The sequence below is a fragment of the Chelon labrosus genome (assembly GCF_963514085.1).
Source record: "Chelon labrosus genome assembly, chromosome: 3".
NCBI classification, from domain to species: Eukaryota; Metazoa; Chordata; class Actinopteri; order Mugiliformes; family Mugilidae; genus Chelon; species Chelon labrosus.
The window spans coordinates 23,705,689-23,724,383 of record NC_140339.1 but is presented as its reverse complement, the minus strand read 5'-3'; the positions used below and the strand labels follow the sequence as shown (position 1 = coordinate 23,724,383).

General features: G+C 40.4%; 2 protein-coding genes across 2 annotated transcripts; one reads left to right on the top strand and one right to left on the bottom strand.

Annotated features, from left to right (window-relative positions):
• The first annotated feature begins 811 nt into the window (after positions 1–811).
• On the top strand, positions 812–8,712 carry slc38a7 (solute carrier family 38 member 7). Its single transcript, XM_084574920.1, has 11 exons — positions 812–1,350; positions 1,768–1,821; positions 3,062–3,206; positions 3,697–3,841; positions 3,952–4,050; positions 4,230–4,287; positions 4,378–4,492; positions 4,807–4,954; positions 6,357–6,556; positions 6,646–6,697; positions 7,018–8,712. The coding sequence occupies exons 1-11, from the start codon at positions 1,096–1,098 to the stop codon at positions 7,118–7,120; spliced, it is 1,374 nt and encodes a 457-aa protein (XP_084431046.1). The 5' UTR covers positions 812–1,095; the 3' UTR covers positions 7,121–8,712.
• A 145-nt stretch (positions 8,713–8,857) lies between these two features.
• Positions 8,858–14,429, bottom strand: LOC311509870 (lysosomal protective protein). The gene is made up of 11 exons (XM_084574919.1): positions 14,108–14,429; positions 13,391–13,502; positions 13,174–13,311; positions 12,927–13,085; positions 12,720–12,811; positions 11,137–11,221; positions 10,918–11,058; positions 10,675–10,814; positions 9,941–10,103; positions 9,767–9,856; positions 8,858–9,680 (listed from the first exon to the last, which is right to left on the bottom strand). The coding sequence occupies exons 1-11, from the start codon at positions 14,275–14,277 to the stop codon at positions 9,597–9,599; spliced, it is 1,374 nt and encodes a 457-aa protein (XP_084431045.1). The 5' UTR covers positions 14,278–14,429; the 3' UTR covers positions 8,858–9,596.
• Between the last annotated feature and the right edge of the window lie 4,266 nt (positions 14,430–18,695).

The window sequence follows — 18,695 nt, the reverse complement described above, 5'->3', positions numbered from 1 at the left end:
TCCCTACATATATAACAGCGAAGACACTATGGTGAATGTACATAATTTAGACACGCGTTAATCTTGTCTTTTTGGTGATGATGTGCTTAGCTGTGTTTGGCGTTTGGTTGGATGTATCGTTTGCTAGCTAGCTACCGTAGGGCACAATTACAAAGGGCACAGCTGCGTTGACAAATGCTATTGTTACTTTAATGAAAAGAAAGACACTAATCCAATCACATTAAAAGAATTACTTGTATTTGTTGTATCCAGCTGAAGGTGAGTCTGTGTGAAATAGCTGTAATCTGTAATTTAAATCGCGGTCAGATGGACACTGTCATCTCCTCCTTCCTCTATTCTCCTGATTCAGTTTCTGTAAACAGTTAAACTGAGATTTATGTTTGTTGTGGAGCACAGGCCTTTAAAAGCAGTAACACAATAATAGTTTGTGAAACATTGATAATCTTAATAATCTGAAGCTCATTTTTTAAACTGTAAGACTCTTTTACCACTCCCTGGTCTGTAGCATTGTTGGTGTATATGACCGTTTTGTTAGTCCAATTTCTAGTTCACATTTCTGGCTGTTGGTTGTAGTTGGTTGTTTGTGGGGTGAAAATACTCAGGAACTGGTTCATCAGAACCACTACCTAGAAACTGCCATAGTAGTGCAGGTTCTTGTTGAGGAATGCATGAAATAAAGTGAAGATAACTTTCTCAAACACTATGTGTTGTATTGACCAAAATAACAGCCTGTTTTACAGTAATGCACAACTACAAGTTTCATTACTCTTTTCTTCTACTTATTATGTACTTTATATGTTAAGTGATACCATGCTGTTTAGTTGTTGTATCCCAATGCAACTTGGCCTAAATGCAAGCAATGTTTTGTTCCAGATTGGTCACCAAATGGCTCTATCTTCACTCCTTCACTAATAGAGAAACGTCAGCTGTCTCCAGACTGTTGTGGAACTTAAGGCGTTGGACATAAACATTCAACTGCAGCTGGGTCATTTATTTTCCCTTCACCCAGACTTTCGTATCTAATTTTATCTCACTTGGAGACTACCTTTCTGGGGTGCGTAAGGCCGCTGAGGCTGAACTACTTCCTGTCCACTCATGGCGATCAACACAGATGTTGAAGACTGGGGCGGTGTTGGCAGTAATGACTCTGGAGAAAGGGCTTGGCTCTTGCAGAGCCCCAGTGTGGATTCTGTCGGGCATATTGAGACCGACAGGAGGCAGAGCGGAGGCGTGTCGTCTCTTGGGGCCGTCTTCATCGTTGTGAATGCAGCACTGGGAGCAGGTCTCCTCAACTTCCCTGCGGCCTTCAATATGGCTGGAGGAGTAACTGCAGGAGTATTGCTTCAGATGGTGAGGAGATTCCTTTCTACCAGTCCCATCCCTTCAAGACTATAAATATGCGGTTTAATTTGAAATAATTAGCTGAATATTCATAATGTGTCATGGTAAATGCTCAAAATGCGGACAGGTGTTCAGAAGTTACCTGAGGCCTGAAGGGCTTGGCTTTAATTAATGCTGAAAACATTTACGGTCATAAGAAGAAGCTGGTGTTTTAGGTCATTTATTAAAATTACTATTTAATTAGTGAAATTTTCTTGAACAAGTGCTGGCTCACAGCGCACACAAGCCAGTTTCACAACTGAATGTCAGAGCTGTTAACAGCTGACTGAATGTACACCTGCCTTCTCTGTTTGTCTCATGACCAACACAAATGTTATTATAGACAGTTTACTATAACGTGCTGCTGCTTGGTTCTTTGTGTTTCAGATTATGCTGATCTTCATTATCAGTGGGCTGGTGGTCCTGGGCTACTGCTCCCAGGTTTGTGTTGTTTCAGAACTTGAATGTCTTTATTCTTACTTCTCTTACTATTCTTCTTCTCCGCCCTGTTCTGTAGCCATATGACGCTGACGCTTCTTTGTTCTGTGGTTCTAGTTCTGACCATAGGCAGAACTTTGCACAGAGCTTAAGACTTTCACTTCCTAAATTGTTCAGACATGTACTCACTCAGCCAAAGCTGAGTCAGCTGAATAGGCGTAGTTTATGGATGACAAACATCCTGACTCAGAAATATCATCAGTATGTGGCTTTAAAAGGCAAAAACCATCAACGGTATATCCAGCTGTCTTCAAAAACTCATACGAATAGATTTATTTTGTATGAAGAAAGATCACTTTTAGTTTTAACTTGCTGGACTGAAAAGAGCCCCCTGAAACATGGAAAATGTGAAGATGAGGGCATGTAAAACATGCACAAGTTAACCCAGCTCTCAAGGGAGATGCAGACAGACATTGTGTAAATTGTGCATGCATATATTGCAAAAAGAGACTAAAGGGAACATGACAGCCATCGAGTGCAGGTGCATGCCTTCATAGACTTAGTGAGCCCCAATTTAATTTCACTGGCCCTGTCTGTGAAGGTTCTCCGTCATCCACATCATGGTGTATCCAAAAGAGTTTTTTGACAAGACGTTCCACCACTCATCCGAGTAGCTTCTTCAGTTCCTTTTTTTGGATATTCACTGGCCCTGATCGGACCTGTTTGCATCCTGGGCAGCTCCAAGTAGTACCTGTGTTCACACCTCGCAAAATGCGCCTCATGCCCACTCGTGTTCACACTGCTGAATAAATGTTGTCACAAGCAGCCCAGATAATCTCCAAATGGGGTCTCAGCATGCGGATAGCAAATATGTCCTTAATGTGTCTTGTGTGCATTCACCTCTACACTTTAAGCTGCCCACTTGTGGTCCATCCACACATTACACATGTTAATACCAGGTCTGAGCAGGGCCTATGTCTGTTCACACATATCTGTCTTAATGCAAACATATCACATTATGTGGTGGCGGAGGAAGTATGGGAGAAATGTATTTTGTCTGTAAATGTCAGTTCCTATATTCAAATTCAAAATGGGCTTTATTGGCATGAAAGTTTCTTAAAAAAAAACAATATTGCCAAAGCAAAGCATTAAAGTACAATACAATAAATCAAATATATATACATTATTTACTGCTGAATGTACCGCATGGTCACGTTTTTAATAATCCGTTTGTTTTATTCAGGTCAGCAATGAGGGCACCTATCAGGAGGTTGTTCGAGCCACTTGTGGGAAAGTCACAGGCATCATATGTGAAGTAGCGATTGCTGTCTACACCTTTGGCACTTGCATTGCTTTCTTTATAGTCATTGGAGACCAGCTGGATCGCTGTAAGTCAGACTAGTTTGAAAGTCATTGACCTTATTTTTCCCCTCACCTCTGACAGTCAAACCACTGGTACTGTTTTATTTTCCGTAATGTACAGTTACATGGACTTTGTCTTATTGTCCTTTTAATTAGCTGTGATCTGCATGTTTGAACAGTGGAAGATGTTTAGTGCAGCAATGCTTTCTAAAAAGGCAGTGCCATCATTGACGAGGGCAAAGAGCGTCAAAGAGGACACCACTCAGCTTTTTTTCTCCACTCAGTATATTTGCCTCTCATGTGACCCACTCTTGCATTTCCTTGCACTGACATGCTGACATTGTAGAAAATTTACTCCGGCCTGTTGGTGACCTTTTGGTCTTTTGAAGTGAATGAAGTGGTTGTGACTTTAATCATCTGCTTTGCCATCCACATATGTCATGTGTACAGCAGTTTACAGAACCCTCCTCCAGCATCAGTATGTTTCACTGCCTCCCTCTCTATTTTTATTTGCAGTGATCGCTGCAGTGGCTCATGAACCAGATGGTTTAGTCAGCGGCCCCTGGTACACTGACCGCAAATTTACCATTGTAGTTACTGCAGTTGTGGTTATTCTTCCTCTCTCCATCCCAAAAGAGATTGGCTTTCAGAAGTATGCCAGGTACAGAGCTCCTTCACTCTCAGTCTAGAGCTTATTTTCTGTGAGAATTAAAATATATATATTTTTTTACCCATTACCCTGCATGATAATTGTTGTTCTTCGCTATGTAGTGCCCTGAGTGTGATGGGAACCTGGTATGTCACCGTCGTGATCATTGTAAAGTACATCTGGCCGGATAAAGAACTGACGCCGGGCTATGTCCCCAGCAGGTGAGCCTCGTACACATTCCGTGACACTGCTCTCACACACTGTGCAGCTAACAGCTTCATTACAAAGAAAACGTTCTGCTAATTCTTTTGGCACTGTCCATCAACTCATTCATGAAGAAACATCTGCATCCTCGTCACCTTGCTTTGCTTGAGTTGCTCAATCATTGTGTTTGTTACAGTTCTGCTTCCTGGACTGCAGTTTTCAATGCAATGCCCACCATATGCTTTGGTTTCCAGGTATCTCATTTGGTATTACTTGAGATCTTAAGATGATACGCCCTTTATGATTCATGACCCATATATTGATCCCTTTGCTTCTCTCTACAGTGCCATGTCAGCTGCGTGCCGGTGTTCAACAGCATGAGGAGGAAAGAGCTCAAACCTTGGGGACTTGTTGTCACCCTCAGCATGATAATCTGCCTTTTTGTTTACACAGGAACAGGTATAGCCAACGTGTGCATTGGTTGCATCAGTGTGTACTCAGTACCCGTGACACTGATGCAAGTCTCACAAAAGTTGATTTCAGTATCAACTTAAGAAGCTGCATGTACAGAGTAACAGTGATAACACTAGACTTTAACACTTGTCTGAAACAGAGAATGTGTCTAGCTTATGTCACATGCCTCACATATAAAGTTCTACTCTTAAAATGCTAATTTAGATTATGCTGAAAAGACACCTATTGTGTAGGTCTGTCCGGCATCTTGTGACTGGCTGTCAATACGTAAATGCTTGATGTGCTTTGTGTATTATCAGGCGTCTGTGGGTTCTTGACATTCGGCTCCAGCGTCAGCCAGGATGTGTTGATGTCTTATCCCTCTAATGACATCGCTGTGGCCATCGCAAGAGCTTTCATTGTCATCTGCGTGATCACCTCCTACCCTATTTTACACTTCTGTGGCAGGTAAGATTTGTTTGTTTTTTTCTGAGGCTTTTACTGATATGGACATTTAAGAAAGTCTTAAAAAAAAGCACTAATGATGATCAATTAATAATGTGTTTTACAAACGCTAAAATGAATTGACTTGCGATCAAGGTAAGAACTTAGCCTGGCATTTTAACGTTGACCCATTTTTGCATCCTAAATAGTAAGATACTATTTGACCTATTTTAGTATCTAGCTTTTAACTTGAATGTCTCTTAACTTTTTTTTTTATTGTAAAGATTTTGTGGCTGAACGTTTCTGCCATGAAGCTGTAGTGATGAGACAATGATGGCCTCAAAAACACTGATTCAGACAGCCAGGGTTTCATATGTAACAAATATATGTAAAGTATGTTAGAACCAATCACTGGGCCTACGATAAATTAGATGTCTTTCATTTATCCAGCCATTGGATAAAGTAGCCAAAGACTAATGCTGACTATTATTATGTTTCTAATGTTGTAGAGAAAGATCCATATAATTTATTATCATTCTGATTAGAGCTTCAACAGTCAATTATTTTCCAAAAATTAAATATTCTATTGACTAATCACTAAATACACAAATTGCACCATTAATCTTTTATTTGTTTTATTAACATTTTCTCATATCATAGTTTAACACAACCTATGAATGAAGAAGTAAGTTCAAACCATAACTTTTATCTAAGGAGACCTTGATGTATTACAAAGTTATTGCTTTTCTTATAACCTCATCGAGTTTTAGGCGACCCTGCAAAATTCACTCCTTAAAAATCGGTTTCCATGTTAACTGATTTGTGTAGCGTTACATGCAAATCATTTTAAGGCATGAAGTGATTTATATTTATTAGAAAAACCTCCCCCTGCAAGCTTCCTTGGTCACTGTAGTGGTTGAACCTGCACCCTTCTCGTCATGTGGTCCCCTCTCTCTTATCCCATCACTTCCTGTCTCTCCACTACCACATAAAAAGGCCAAATGAACCTAACAACACAAATGAGTTTTTAGGATTTAATCACTGCCAGGAGAGAAACTGTAAGTCATCTGTGCTTTCTTGTGGATGAAGTATTTACATTAAATCATTTTGTTTGTGTTGCTTTGACTGATGCACAGAGATACACTAAAGAGTCTAAATCACTGCCAGCAGACATGATGATCATATTAAATGTATTTTGCTTTGGCTAGATGTGATCTGTCCAAATCAAATCATGATTATTAGAGGCCATATTGTTCTTAGAGCTGTCCTGACCTTTCAGAAATTGTAGAAAGAAAGGCAGAGGATTATTATTATGAATCTGTATGAAACTGTGTAGTTCAGACAACTTTCCTGTATTTTACGATTCCTTGATGTTTATGGAGCATTTCCTCACTTCACTCTGCTGTAATCATCACTGATCTTCCAGGGCAGTCATAGAGGGACTTTGGCTGCGTTTCCAAGGCGAACAGGTGGAGGTCAATGTACGTCGTGAGCAGTGGAGGAGGATCCTGCAGACGCTCGTGTGGTTTGTGGTCACCCTCGTCCTCGCCCTCTTTATCCCAGACATCGGTCGCGTGATCTCGCTGATCGGAGGCCTGGCAGCCTGCTTCATCTTTGTCTTCCCAGGTAATGCTGCACATCATTGGCACTATTTTGGGTTTCTGTGCAGTTCTTGTGACTCAGACTGTAATGTCTGTCCCAATTTCTCTTTCCAGGTTTGTGTTTGATGCAAGCCAAGCTATCAGAGACGGACAGTCGATCCGCAAGGTGAGAAGCTTCTCATTCCTGGATGTCTTTGTGTTTCTGTAGAATATTCTAAAAATGATTTAAGTAGGGTGAGTGGTCCTGTATGGAAATGCTCTCCTTGTGTGTGTGATTGCATGCTACTTTAACAGAGTGGCTATGGGAAACAGTGATCATTAACGGTTACTTAAATATATGTGCAATTGGGCATTATTCGCTGATTATCGCACGATGAACTTTTATTTTAGGGACATGATTCTATTTCAGCATAAAGGTGTTAAATGTAGGTTCAAGCAAACTTTCTTGATCGGATTTGTCTTCAACATTTATGGTCTCTTTTACAGCTGGCATGGATTGGTGGTCCTCGGAGTTGTCATGGTTACACTGGGAGCGTTCATCTTTGGCCTCACCACGACAAACTCCATCTATCAAGATGTTGTCAGCTAAAAGGAACCAGCACGGTCCTCAGTAATGAACACGGGGGGTTCTCAGACTATTGCTGCTACATTGGACTTCTGGATGAGATGAAGGACCTCAAGACACTCATTTAAAAGAAAAAAAGAGAAGACCACTATGGCTTGTCGCATCATCCGCTCCAAAGCTCTACAGCGTTTTTCCCCAATCAGAGTCACAAAAGACCACAGAGTGACTTCAGACACTTTTATTTTAAGTTTTAATGGCATGTTTTATGTTTTTGGCTGTGTTGTCTTCCCGGAGACAGGTTTGTCCTGTCTCTGGACCCTGTGTGGGTGACACATGTCTGTCCTGTTTCCAAGGGCTGAGGGACTTCGCATCAGGTCTTACAGTCAAATTGATTTTAATAATGAAATTGTACCAATTTGTGTATTTTGACTGGCATGTCAAAGTACAGGTTCGTCGTTGAGTACTGACTTACTGCGTTGTCGGTGACAAGGTCGATAATCTAATCCAGGTTCACTCTTTAAATTGGCACTACTGATAATTTCTGTTGTCCAAAGAAAAACTGAATGGAGCGCTAGATCAACACTGCATATTTAATGAGCGGCATAATTACAGGGCTCTGCAGTGCAAGCTGGTTTGGTAATTTACCTCCAAGTCACTCAAATGTGATACCACTAATGTATCAAATTAATCTTGAGTTATTTATTTTTAGTTTTGCTGATTTTATATTTTTTTAAGTAGACTTAGTATGAAGGTGGTTTTACACTTGGCTGTGTGGTTAGATTGAAGGACAAAGTGACAGTGTGTAAAACAATTATCTTCTAGAGAGGCTTACCTGCGGGCTGATCAAGACGAGCAGCACCTCCATATTCAGGAGGTGAAGACCCAGCTCTTGAGTGCTGGTTCTTCACAGCAAGAGTTGGACATATAATACTGTCTTTATGCAGGTATGCAAAAGAAGCGAAAGCAACCTATACGGCATTCATTTTGCACAAAATGTCTGGATGCACGGGCTAGACACAGTGGAGTCACTGCAAAGGAGTCAAACTGCAGACTTAATGTTTCAAGCTTGAGAATGAGATGTTAGAAATTTTATGTTTGCCTAAAACCAAAGTACGACCATATTTTATTTTTATTTTTTTTTAATGCCCCAATATCCAAATTCTTGCCTACTTAACGTATATAGCTCAGTCATTGAGATACCAAAATCATTTTATGTAATTTATCTGTAATACAACTAATAAGGATGTTGTGAGTTATAATTCAGATGAAACTCTAGCCTTGGAAGCCCTGTGTTTCCTGTCTTATGTAACCCAATAATATAAAATGCGTTTTATTTTTTGAGGGACAGTGAAGGTATAAGGGAGTTTTTTTCATATAATTCTGAATGTAATGGTTTATTAATGTGTTTTTAACATTTCATGCAATCAGTGTTGTAATACAAATAGTTTTTTTTTATATATATATATATATATATTGGTTTGGGTTTAATGCTTAACTGTTTCAGTGCAATTTCTTTACCTCTTACTCTTTTGGTGCTGCAGACAACAGTTTATTTGGTCATGAGTTCATCAGCTGCATATATGATTTGTCACTGATTGACTTTGTTTTCTGGCAGGAAAGATGAACACTTTCACCATGTGTTCCCACGGTCTTTCATAGAAGGTGACTTGAATTCATGACGTTTTATAATAGAAATGTTTTAGGAACCTATAAATCAGTAAGCTGCAATGAAGGCATGCGAATAAATGTGGAAAACCTGCATTCAAAAAATCATTTAATAAAAAGACAAAAACAAGTATACAAATTGAGTTTGAGTTTTGATCCAGGCATTTTGGGCATCGTCGGTAAGTTAAAAGAAAAAGCTTCTACCACAACAGCATGAAGCAGTGCCACAGACAACAACCGCTTCAAAAGATACAAAGTGCAACCTTAAACTTCTGGACAGGTAGAGCTTTTCTGATTCTGCCTTTGAATTCAATACACTTGATTTTTATTAAACCATGGATGAGCATACACTTTTACATCAATATCATTAATATTGTGTGAACGCTGTAGGATGCATAGTGCCCCCCTTTTTAACTCATCATTCCCTGGTGAGGCGGGTAGTCTGTTACTGAGTCAGACCTTTGTCTAAAAGTGTTTCACTAGCTCACGGTGACATTGAAGACAAGAGTGATTTATAACCAAGTATTCAGTAATATTTTTGCTTAAGCTTATTTCCCTTTAAAGTTCTGCAAGCTATTTCTGGAGTTATGAGTCATGTGGTTTCCCCCTTTCAGATCTAGTCTAGATAAAGGACCACAATTAAAAACAGGCTGTTTCACCTAATGAAGAGCCACCACCACATATGTGTCCAAGGATTCAGCACAGAACTGAAGTACGGAATCGATACTACAAATAAGTGCCACAACAGTGCTTTTGTCCTTTCAGATGATTTACCCTGAGAAAATGTAATGTTTAACAAAGGATATGTACTACAGAATACAGTGTCCATCAAGGCTCAGTAGGTGCCATTTGTAATGAAAGACTGGAACATGTGGAGAGCTGGACCTGGGGCCCACTGAGGGACCATGTGACCGGCACCCTGAAACAGAGCAAAGCAGTATTTTTTTTAAAATAGTATGTTCCCAGCGTTAAACAGGACAGCCATGCAAACACATGAATCCTTACCTTAACTGTCAGAAAAGTGATGTCTCCAAACTGTTGATAGAAACCTGCAATTTGGTCATCATGGATCCAGGTTTGGTACTTGGTCGTTGCCTAGGAAGAAGATATTAGTGCAGTTTAGCAGCTACTCCTCTAGCAGAGGGAAAAGAACCAAAGATCTGTAGAAAAAAAAGCCACCTTCATGCCGAGGTCTTCCACAAACCACTGGTCTCCCAGGAAGTTGCAGGCCATGTCGGTGTCTCCGTTGTAGACGAGCGCCCGAAGGCCCAGAGACAGCAGCTTCAGATATACATCCTTCACTGTTAAGTACAGGATCTTATACTGCCCTCCAACATCATCACTGCAACAAAAACACATCGTCATCATTATCATGATAAACATATCTCTGACTTCCACGTACAGGTTACTTAATATTTTTATAATCTCTTAAATCTCTCAAACTTCTCCATTATGTGAAATATAGAGGGCGGATGATCATTTTATTTCGTGCACTTGCTGATAAGTAAATTATCCTTTGTCACATGTTGATGAATCATAATCCAATATGATTACTTTCCTCTAAGAACTCGATCTCATATTTTGTTCTTCGTTCACAAAACAATTTGCCTTACATTGCTCCTTTTATGACAAAAACTATTTTCAGTTCAACTAAATATATTCCTGGTTTCTCAAAGCACAATTAAAAGGAAAAAGAAAAACTGTTGCAGCAATCCAAATCTAAATCTAAATCTGCACACTGTTTGAGGAACAGTGCTTTCAACAGGCCAATCAAGGTTTGAATTCTGGCTGTAAGTGAATATAGTGTTCAGATCAAAAATATAAAAATGTATTTGTCTTTGGTTGATATGATGATTTCTTTGGAATACTGCAACTTCTTCAGAAAAACTAGATACAGGGAGAACATCATGTACCTGCAGATGTCCCAAGGTGGCAAAGTATCTGGAATGTGTAAAGCTTTTCTCACATCGCCTCTGTTCAGCCAGTTCGTCTGAGCTGTGCTGTTGATGCAGGGAGGGACTTCACCAAGAGAAGGTGTCGCTGCACCTGAAAACTATATTTCAGATTCTTATCATTAACATCACAAGACAACAGGAAGTGTTTGAAGCACAGGTGTGTGAACAAGCAATACTTGTTTGCATTGGGGAAACGGTCACCTTGTGAGTGTGTGGGTGTTTCCTGAAGTTCCTAAACAGATGACTCATGGTCCTCGCATAGCCCCTGTGACCCTCACAATTCAAGTAGAGGGCATACGCATTAAGTCCGCTATCATACACAATACCGAAGGCCACATTTACCTGAAACAAGAGAGGAAGTTAAATTTGAATCAGTCGTTCAAGAGGAAGTCTGAATACTGTAACCTAGCGTACACATACCACAGTCTTGCAGTCCTTGGATGTGGGGTTGTGAAAGTTACAGCTTCCATTGCTGCAGCAATTTTTGTTCAAATCACGCCACAAGCTGCACACAAAATATGGCGACAACCTTTGCATCAAATATGTGCAACATATACCTTGGTTTGATGAGAAGCTCACTTCACATAATGCAAAACATTAAAATGAGACATGGTTATCTGCAGTGTTGGGCACGTTACTTTTAAAAAGTAATTAGTTATAGTTATTAGTTACTTCTCCCAAAAAGTAACTGAGTTAGTAACTGAATTACTCCACTATAAAAGTAACTAGTTGCCAGGGAAAGTAACTATTGCATTACTTTTTAAAAAAATATGTTTAAATACGTCTAAGAATTAGATTTTTTTTCTGAGCATAATGTACACTTCACGTGTACATTCTTGCCTTTTACCTCAATGAGGTTAAAGTAGTGCCTATACTTGCACCTTGAAAATGGCAACTTTACCTCTGAATGCTCTGAACTCTCCATTGCTGCAGACTATCTCTGATGCTTGTGTGATACTGCTATGCGCGCGTTTGTGTGTAAACAACACCCGCCCAACTGAACACTGCCCTGGCGCTGATTGGCTTACCACCCCACCCAGAGGTAAAAAAAAACAAAAAAAAAAACCACCTACGCAGCTTTTGTAACGCACCACATTTAACTGTTGGTTACGGTAACGGCATTGTAACGGAGGAAATAGTAATTAGTTAGATTACTCGTTACTGAAAAAAATAACAGCGTTAGTAACGCCGTTTATTTTAACGCCGTTATTCCCATCACTGGTTATCTGTTACAATGACTTTAGAAGGTGAATAGCAGCAGTGTACTACAGTGCCACTACAAAATAAATGTAGGCACTATGAAACGTACTTGTTGTCTTAATGTGCCATCTGGCTGATGATATCTTCTCTCCAGTCTTTATACGTTTCTATGTGAAGTTATGTGCTTTTGTAATATTTCCTGTGTCATCACGCTCAAACCCTGTTGAGACTGCAATAGCTGTTGAGCCAATTACGTTTTCATTTTGGAGGCTGTGGTTTATGGTACTGTTGAATTGTGTCGTGTTGTACTGACACATGTTTCTATTATTTTGACAACCCCATTTTAGTCAGTGGGCAAGGCTAAATAAAAGAAACGCCGCTGCATTTAATTCAACAGCACAGTTTAACAGCACAACAAACTACATCATCCAAAATCATGATGCAGTTGAATTAGCACCTTTCTTACACTGTTTCAATATAAAATGAACATCATAACAGTCATGGAGCTAAGACTGTTTTATTAGAATGCATTGTTTCACGAGTGTACCTAATGAACTTCTGAGTGAACATATACACTATGCAGCTGTACGCCTTGTTTGTCTAGTTTTCAGACTTCCACATTATATAGACTTCTGAACTCTTGTATTTGACCTCATGGTCCACCAAGGGCCATTTTTGGTTAGGCATATGCAGCAAAGATGAACTGAAAGTTATGCAGGTTGTGTGTTGGGCTACATGCTGGCATTGCATTTGCGTAAATTCCCTCATAGCAAAGCAAACAATCTCTGTCAAGAGCCACTTACTCTTCTCCAAAGAGGCCGTGGTAATAACCAAAGTAGATCAAAGACTGGTCATTGAGGGCAAAGCTGCTGAGACCATTCCCCACTGCAAAGCCCTGAGAAGAAGCGAATGTCCAAAAATAAATGTTTCTAACACTTTAAAAATGTTTCAGGAAGTACGTATGACTAAGACTAGGAATGACGTCACTTGTTTTTCATAAAGCACCTCACCTTAAAATTCATTTTGGGACTTCCTGTGGCGACGAGAAGGCTGAGCGTTGGAACATAAATTCCACCATAACTCTCGCCAAAGATGAAGAACTCATTGCGAGTGAAGTTTGGGAATTTGGCAAAGAAACTCTGCAGGGCTTTGTAATTATCAGCAGCGACCTAAGAGAACATTTGACATGGTTGCTTATCCACTATGTTTTTCAGGTGTTAAATAAATACTGTTGATTATTTAACAGAATGGGCTCACCTGGTCATCATCAGTTGCGTATTTTTTGTCATCAGAGTAGGAATATCCCACTCCTGCGGGAGATTCAAGATACAACATGTTGGCAATCTTGTTCCAGCTGAATGGATTCTCATACAGTGTGGCTCCATTGTCATTTACCTGAAAAAACAAAGGCAAGAATGCGTCTTCAGTCTGTTTAACTCACGCGTGTAGTTGTGCATATAGCGAGCATGCTCACATGAAATGGTCCGTTCTCTGACAGAAATCCATCCAGTGAGCTGCAGCCGGGTCCCCCATTCAGCCAGAGCACCAGAGGGTCTTTGACTGGGTCCCTCTGAGAAGTGACAAACCTGCAGGAGATCAGGACCAGTAATTAGTCCTCCATACGGACTGATCTACTGAAAGGTGACATGCCTCTAATCTGCTGCACACTATGTTACAAATTAAAATGAGAAAAGATTCTTTTCACTAGTCATCTGTTTAAAAATACAAAATAAAACAAGTTTATAGTACAAGATCCAAGCTCAGAATGCAGTCCTGCCCTGTGCACCACAGACCCAAACACAATCACAAGACTTTTATTGCTTGCATATAGTTTTATGTTCGGCAGTGCAAGGAAGTCATCATGTGGTTAGTTTTATTGATGAACCACTTTATCTAGCTTTCTTTCTTGTTTCACTTCCCTAAATGAAGAGGTGTCGGACTTTCTAAAACTTGTCCAACCAGTTAATCAGTGTGCAGGTCTACACGAAACGACATATTTGTTCATTTTACATACAGTTGCAGTGCTATTCAGCTGCAATAACTTATCTCATGATATTTTCCTCTATGGGAGCTAAAGCCATCCATTGTTTGACCGGCACAACAATTTTTTTTTTTTTTTTGTCCAACAAAAAGATATGGGACCAGGTTAGACAGGAAAGCCAACCACTGCCAGTCTGTAGCAGTTCCTTACCAGTAATGGAGAAACTTTCCTGGCCGGGCCTGGAGGTATCCTGACCACTGTCGATAGTTGGGTTTGAACGTCATACCAGGCAGCTCGGTCACCTCATCGGGAGCGTACTCAGCCCGCAAACCAAGCTGGAAGACGACGAGCAAACACAACCGCAACCCACCTGCGATCATCGCTGAGCCTCATTCACGTCAAACGAAATATTAAAAAATGAACTAAACAGCTCTTATGGTCGGGTTAGGACAAAATAAAAATTCACTTCAGGGCTCCCCTAACGTCCTCTGCTGTAGCTCCGCATGCAACAAACAGACCAGGACGTCATATGACTGCTGCGTTCGGTCACGTGACCGCAGCGTGACTTTAAGTTGTTAAAAAAATGTTGACAGGAGCCGAGACACAGACAAAAATACCCTACAGCGACAATATCTCTCCTGTCAAAAAAAAAGAAAAAAAAAAAGTCTGCAACACGTTCCTCCCGTTAACAACCTACACTGAAGGTACAAACTAGTGTAACAGAGCCTGAAACCAGGCATGAAAGTAAATAGTAAATTGAATGGAAACACAACAAAATAGCAAGGAAATCACATGCACCACCAATCACAATAATAAATCACAATAATAATGGAATACACATAGAAGCAGGAATCTTTAACTGCATGTACTGATTTTTTTTTGTCCGTATTATTTTTTAGGGTAAACGTGGGCTTATTCAAGGAAACGTGTAGGGAATTTATTACTTATTTATAATTTTTGATTGTTTCAGATTGCCATGTTCATGTTGTTCGGTTAGGTTTATCAACTTTGTAATGTGTGTCCGCAGTGTTTTCTTAATTTTCACTGAGGCTCACAAACCTGCAGTAAAGGACATGAAGGCATATTGCGTGACAAATTTTCCCACTTTCCATCAAGTGGGCAGGATAAACATAGTGTAACCTCTCCAACACACCCTCGTCATAAAGAGCAGACAAGAAAGGATACACAGTTGTTCCATGTAGAACAGATTTATAGATAGAATTAAAGATTTCCTTCTTTAATGCACATCTTGCTATGCATCTTCTCTGTGTTTCTGTTAACTAATGTTGATGTGGCTGATGTGAAAAAAAAATATATATAGCAAAATCATACACAAGGGACTCTTTAACATATTTGAGGTAGTGTTCGATTTGGTAACTGACATTAGAGTCATATCAGAGTTGAAATGGGTGCAGTCATATTAGTCAGTGTCAGGATAAAATGCTGTGATATTGTGAAAACCTGTCCTTCTTGCTTTCTGATATCCACAAACAGGTGACGGGCGATTTTCAAAAGGCCACAGATAAGAAGCTGCATGATCTGAACGACTGGAACACGGAGAGAGAGCTACCGACCGACCGAACCAAATTCTCCTCACCATGAGGACAGCTGTGAAGGTGGCTGAGAGAGCTACCTGGATCCACGCCAGTCACTGCAGGGTCCCTGAACCCATAGACGACATTTCACTGAGTGGACATCAACTGAGTGGACATCAACTTCAGTAAATCTGCTCATCACTGCTGATTGGATGGAAATGGTGCCAGCAAAACCATTGCACTCTTTTCATCAACTGGGATGTGTCATGAGGAAGGGATCTGCTCTCTCATCCTGCTCACTGCAGACAGTTTTGGGTGTCTGCTGCAACATGTTTCATACACATGTTTGCGTGTATGAAACGTGTATCTGGTTCTCCAACCAGGATGGTGTGTTACTTTCTACCCTACCAAACTGTTGATTATTAAATAATGGTGGGGCGATATATGGAGGTACCCCAGAATGATTATTGTGATCTAAGAACCTGCTGATTCTATGAAAATTATTTTTTTTAGCTTGTGAAGCAATCAAGAACAAGAGGTTGGAGGAGGATATAGTTTATGGAAACCTGGAAATAAACATATATTTTTGAGGATTTAGACTTATTTTGGAAAATGAAAAAATCATGTAAAATGAAGACAAATTTATGCAAACTGGTGGTGTTTACCATGCTGCTTAATTTAAATAATGAGAGTTTCTTTCTTCAGTTGTATCTTTCCATTGAAGCAGCGTTCTGATGGCAGGGATCGGAGGCTTGCTCAAATAAATCAGTTTTCAGCCATTGTTCAATTCATTGAATAATAAATATATTAATTAAATACTAAATGTTAATAATGTAATTAATCTAATAACATATAGTGTAATATGGCTCTATTCTCATATAGCATTTGTGTATTGGAGGTTACAAAGGTTATTAATAATGCTTTCTGTTCAGTTTTAATTACTGCTATTTTCTTGTACAGTGTCTTGTGGCAGAGACATAGAAGAAGAAGGCCTGCTGTGAATCCAGTCTCTTGATGTTTGTACTGTATATTAGTTCTTTCTTGTAGTTTGAACATGAGCACATGGCCACCTGCAAACATCGGATCCTGCCACTAGAGGGCGAGCTCAACCAGTGTATTCACCCAGGAGACCAGAGCACCATGCCCTGCTTTACTGAGGGTATAGGATTCTTTTCCATTAAGTATCACAGACAATGTATCTGCTGTAATTATATTCACACATCATAGCATGTACTGACCAAATACAAGTATATATTCTATGTGCACGAAAGTGAAATAAGCTCACACACTCTCACGCACGCACACGTTTCCCCCTCCGATAGTCCATAACCCTCCCTGACACCCCACTCTCCCTCTCAATCTGGGCAGGCTGCCAGCTCAGCCCTCCCTCCCTCCCTCCCTTTCTCTCCCCCTTTTGCTCTGGATCTCTCTCTCTGTCTCTGTGTGTTCCGTACATACCAAGCCAAGCCTCACAATGCTGCGCTTACTAAACCAAGTGGCTTAGAAATTTGCTGCGATGTCGTTGTTCCCAGACCTCTCTCTCTGTGGTGGACTCGCTCTGTGAGGCAGTGCAGTACTCAGACAGCTCTGATCGCAGAGCAGAGCAGGTGGACAGTGTGAGCGGAGAGACCTAAATCACCTGTTTGGGAAATCTGGAACAACAGCGGACCAAAAAGAAAGAGGAACAGAGTCACTGTCCGCCCACCCCCACCACTCTCATATGCACTCAGACATACACACACTCCCCTTGCCTCTCCCATCTTTCCTCCCTATTTGTCTCCTCCACTCTCCGATGCTGGTGTGGTGAACAGCAGGACTCTCTTGGCTAAGCTGCATGGAGGCACAGGGAGGGGCAGGGAGCCCAGGTAAGAGCCATTTTATTTCTTTTCTCTGTGCCACAGCTTTGAGCACGACTGTTGCAAAGTGTCTTTTTCTGTTTTAAGTGACTTGTGCTGTGAATAGTCTGCTTGCAGTTATCATGCATCATTATGTTTGCACTTGGAGACTTGCTGGGTGGCTGGACCATAATTCCAATGAATCATGTTTGTCTTATGAGTGGCTAACTGTGGTCTAGTCAAGGGTTAATCACTGATGTGTAACATTTAAATAATGCAGTACTCTATCTATAATCTGTAACCCTACTTCAGCTGGGACCCAGTGTCAGAGGGTTCATTTCTACATTTAACCTTCATGTTTAGCCCATTGTTTCACACTAAAGGTCCTATTATATCCACACACTACAGGTCAACCACGAAAAAACTGGACTGATCAAATACAATTTGTATAACAGTAGTGGATTCATATGGCCTTTGTGTAAAGACCATAGCAGCTGTGCAGTGTGTTGTGTGGCAGCACCGAACAATGCTTCCATGCCACTGTGTCATTCAAAGGGATGGTATTCCAGCGATGTTATATACATGCACATCCAACTCTTGAATAAAATGCCCATGTGGGACAGACTATTACATTAGCTTTGATAAATTCTACTCATAATGTACAAAGTGGGGCAAAGCAGTAGCCTCTGAACATTCAACCGCTATTACTCTACAGTACCTCGGGGTAAAACAATGTTTCTGTAGCCATTATAAGTTGCAATTTCAGCAGATACGCACAGTAATTGTATTTTTTTTTTTTTCCAAATGCGAGATGCCTGCTCTGGCTTTGTTCCACTCATCATTGTTTACTTACAGAATATCAGCAGTGCATGCAGACAGCTAAAATTACCTGCCTGTGACAAATTGGGATATTATTTGTTCATTAAGACGTGATTGAATTAGACTGAACATCATTGCTATGCTTTACAGAGCTGGGTACAATTGTGACCTTTGGATTTTTGTGTAGTGGCAGACACAGCCACTGCTGTGAATCACTTGCAGTTCTGCATGAAGAAAAAACAGGAGAAAACAGTTCCAGTGCTAAGTATAGGATTAGAAGAAAACGCAATAAAGCATAGAGAAGAACTGTGTTCTTAAGTCACCCTTGTGTGATACACAGTAATTCATTGGCCCATTGGAGAAATGTGCATGTAAATCTGTTACTGCAGAGTATGCAGAATAAAAGAACATATAAGATACAGAAGAGAGAAAAAGAAACTGTATGAAATGGTGTTAAGAAATCTTTCTTGCTTGCAAACGACAATTGATTTATTAAGCGGAGACAGTGAATTTGATTCGACTTTTGGCGGTCGTTCAGCACATCGTTCTCATCTTCCCTCCCCCTGGTTCCCACTCCATCTGCCTGTCTGCTAACTGATCCACAGATTG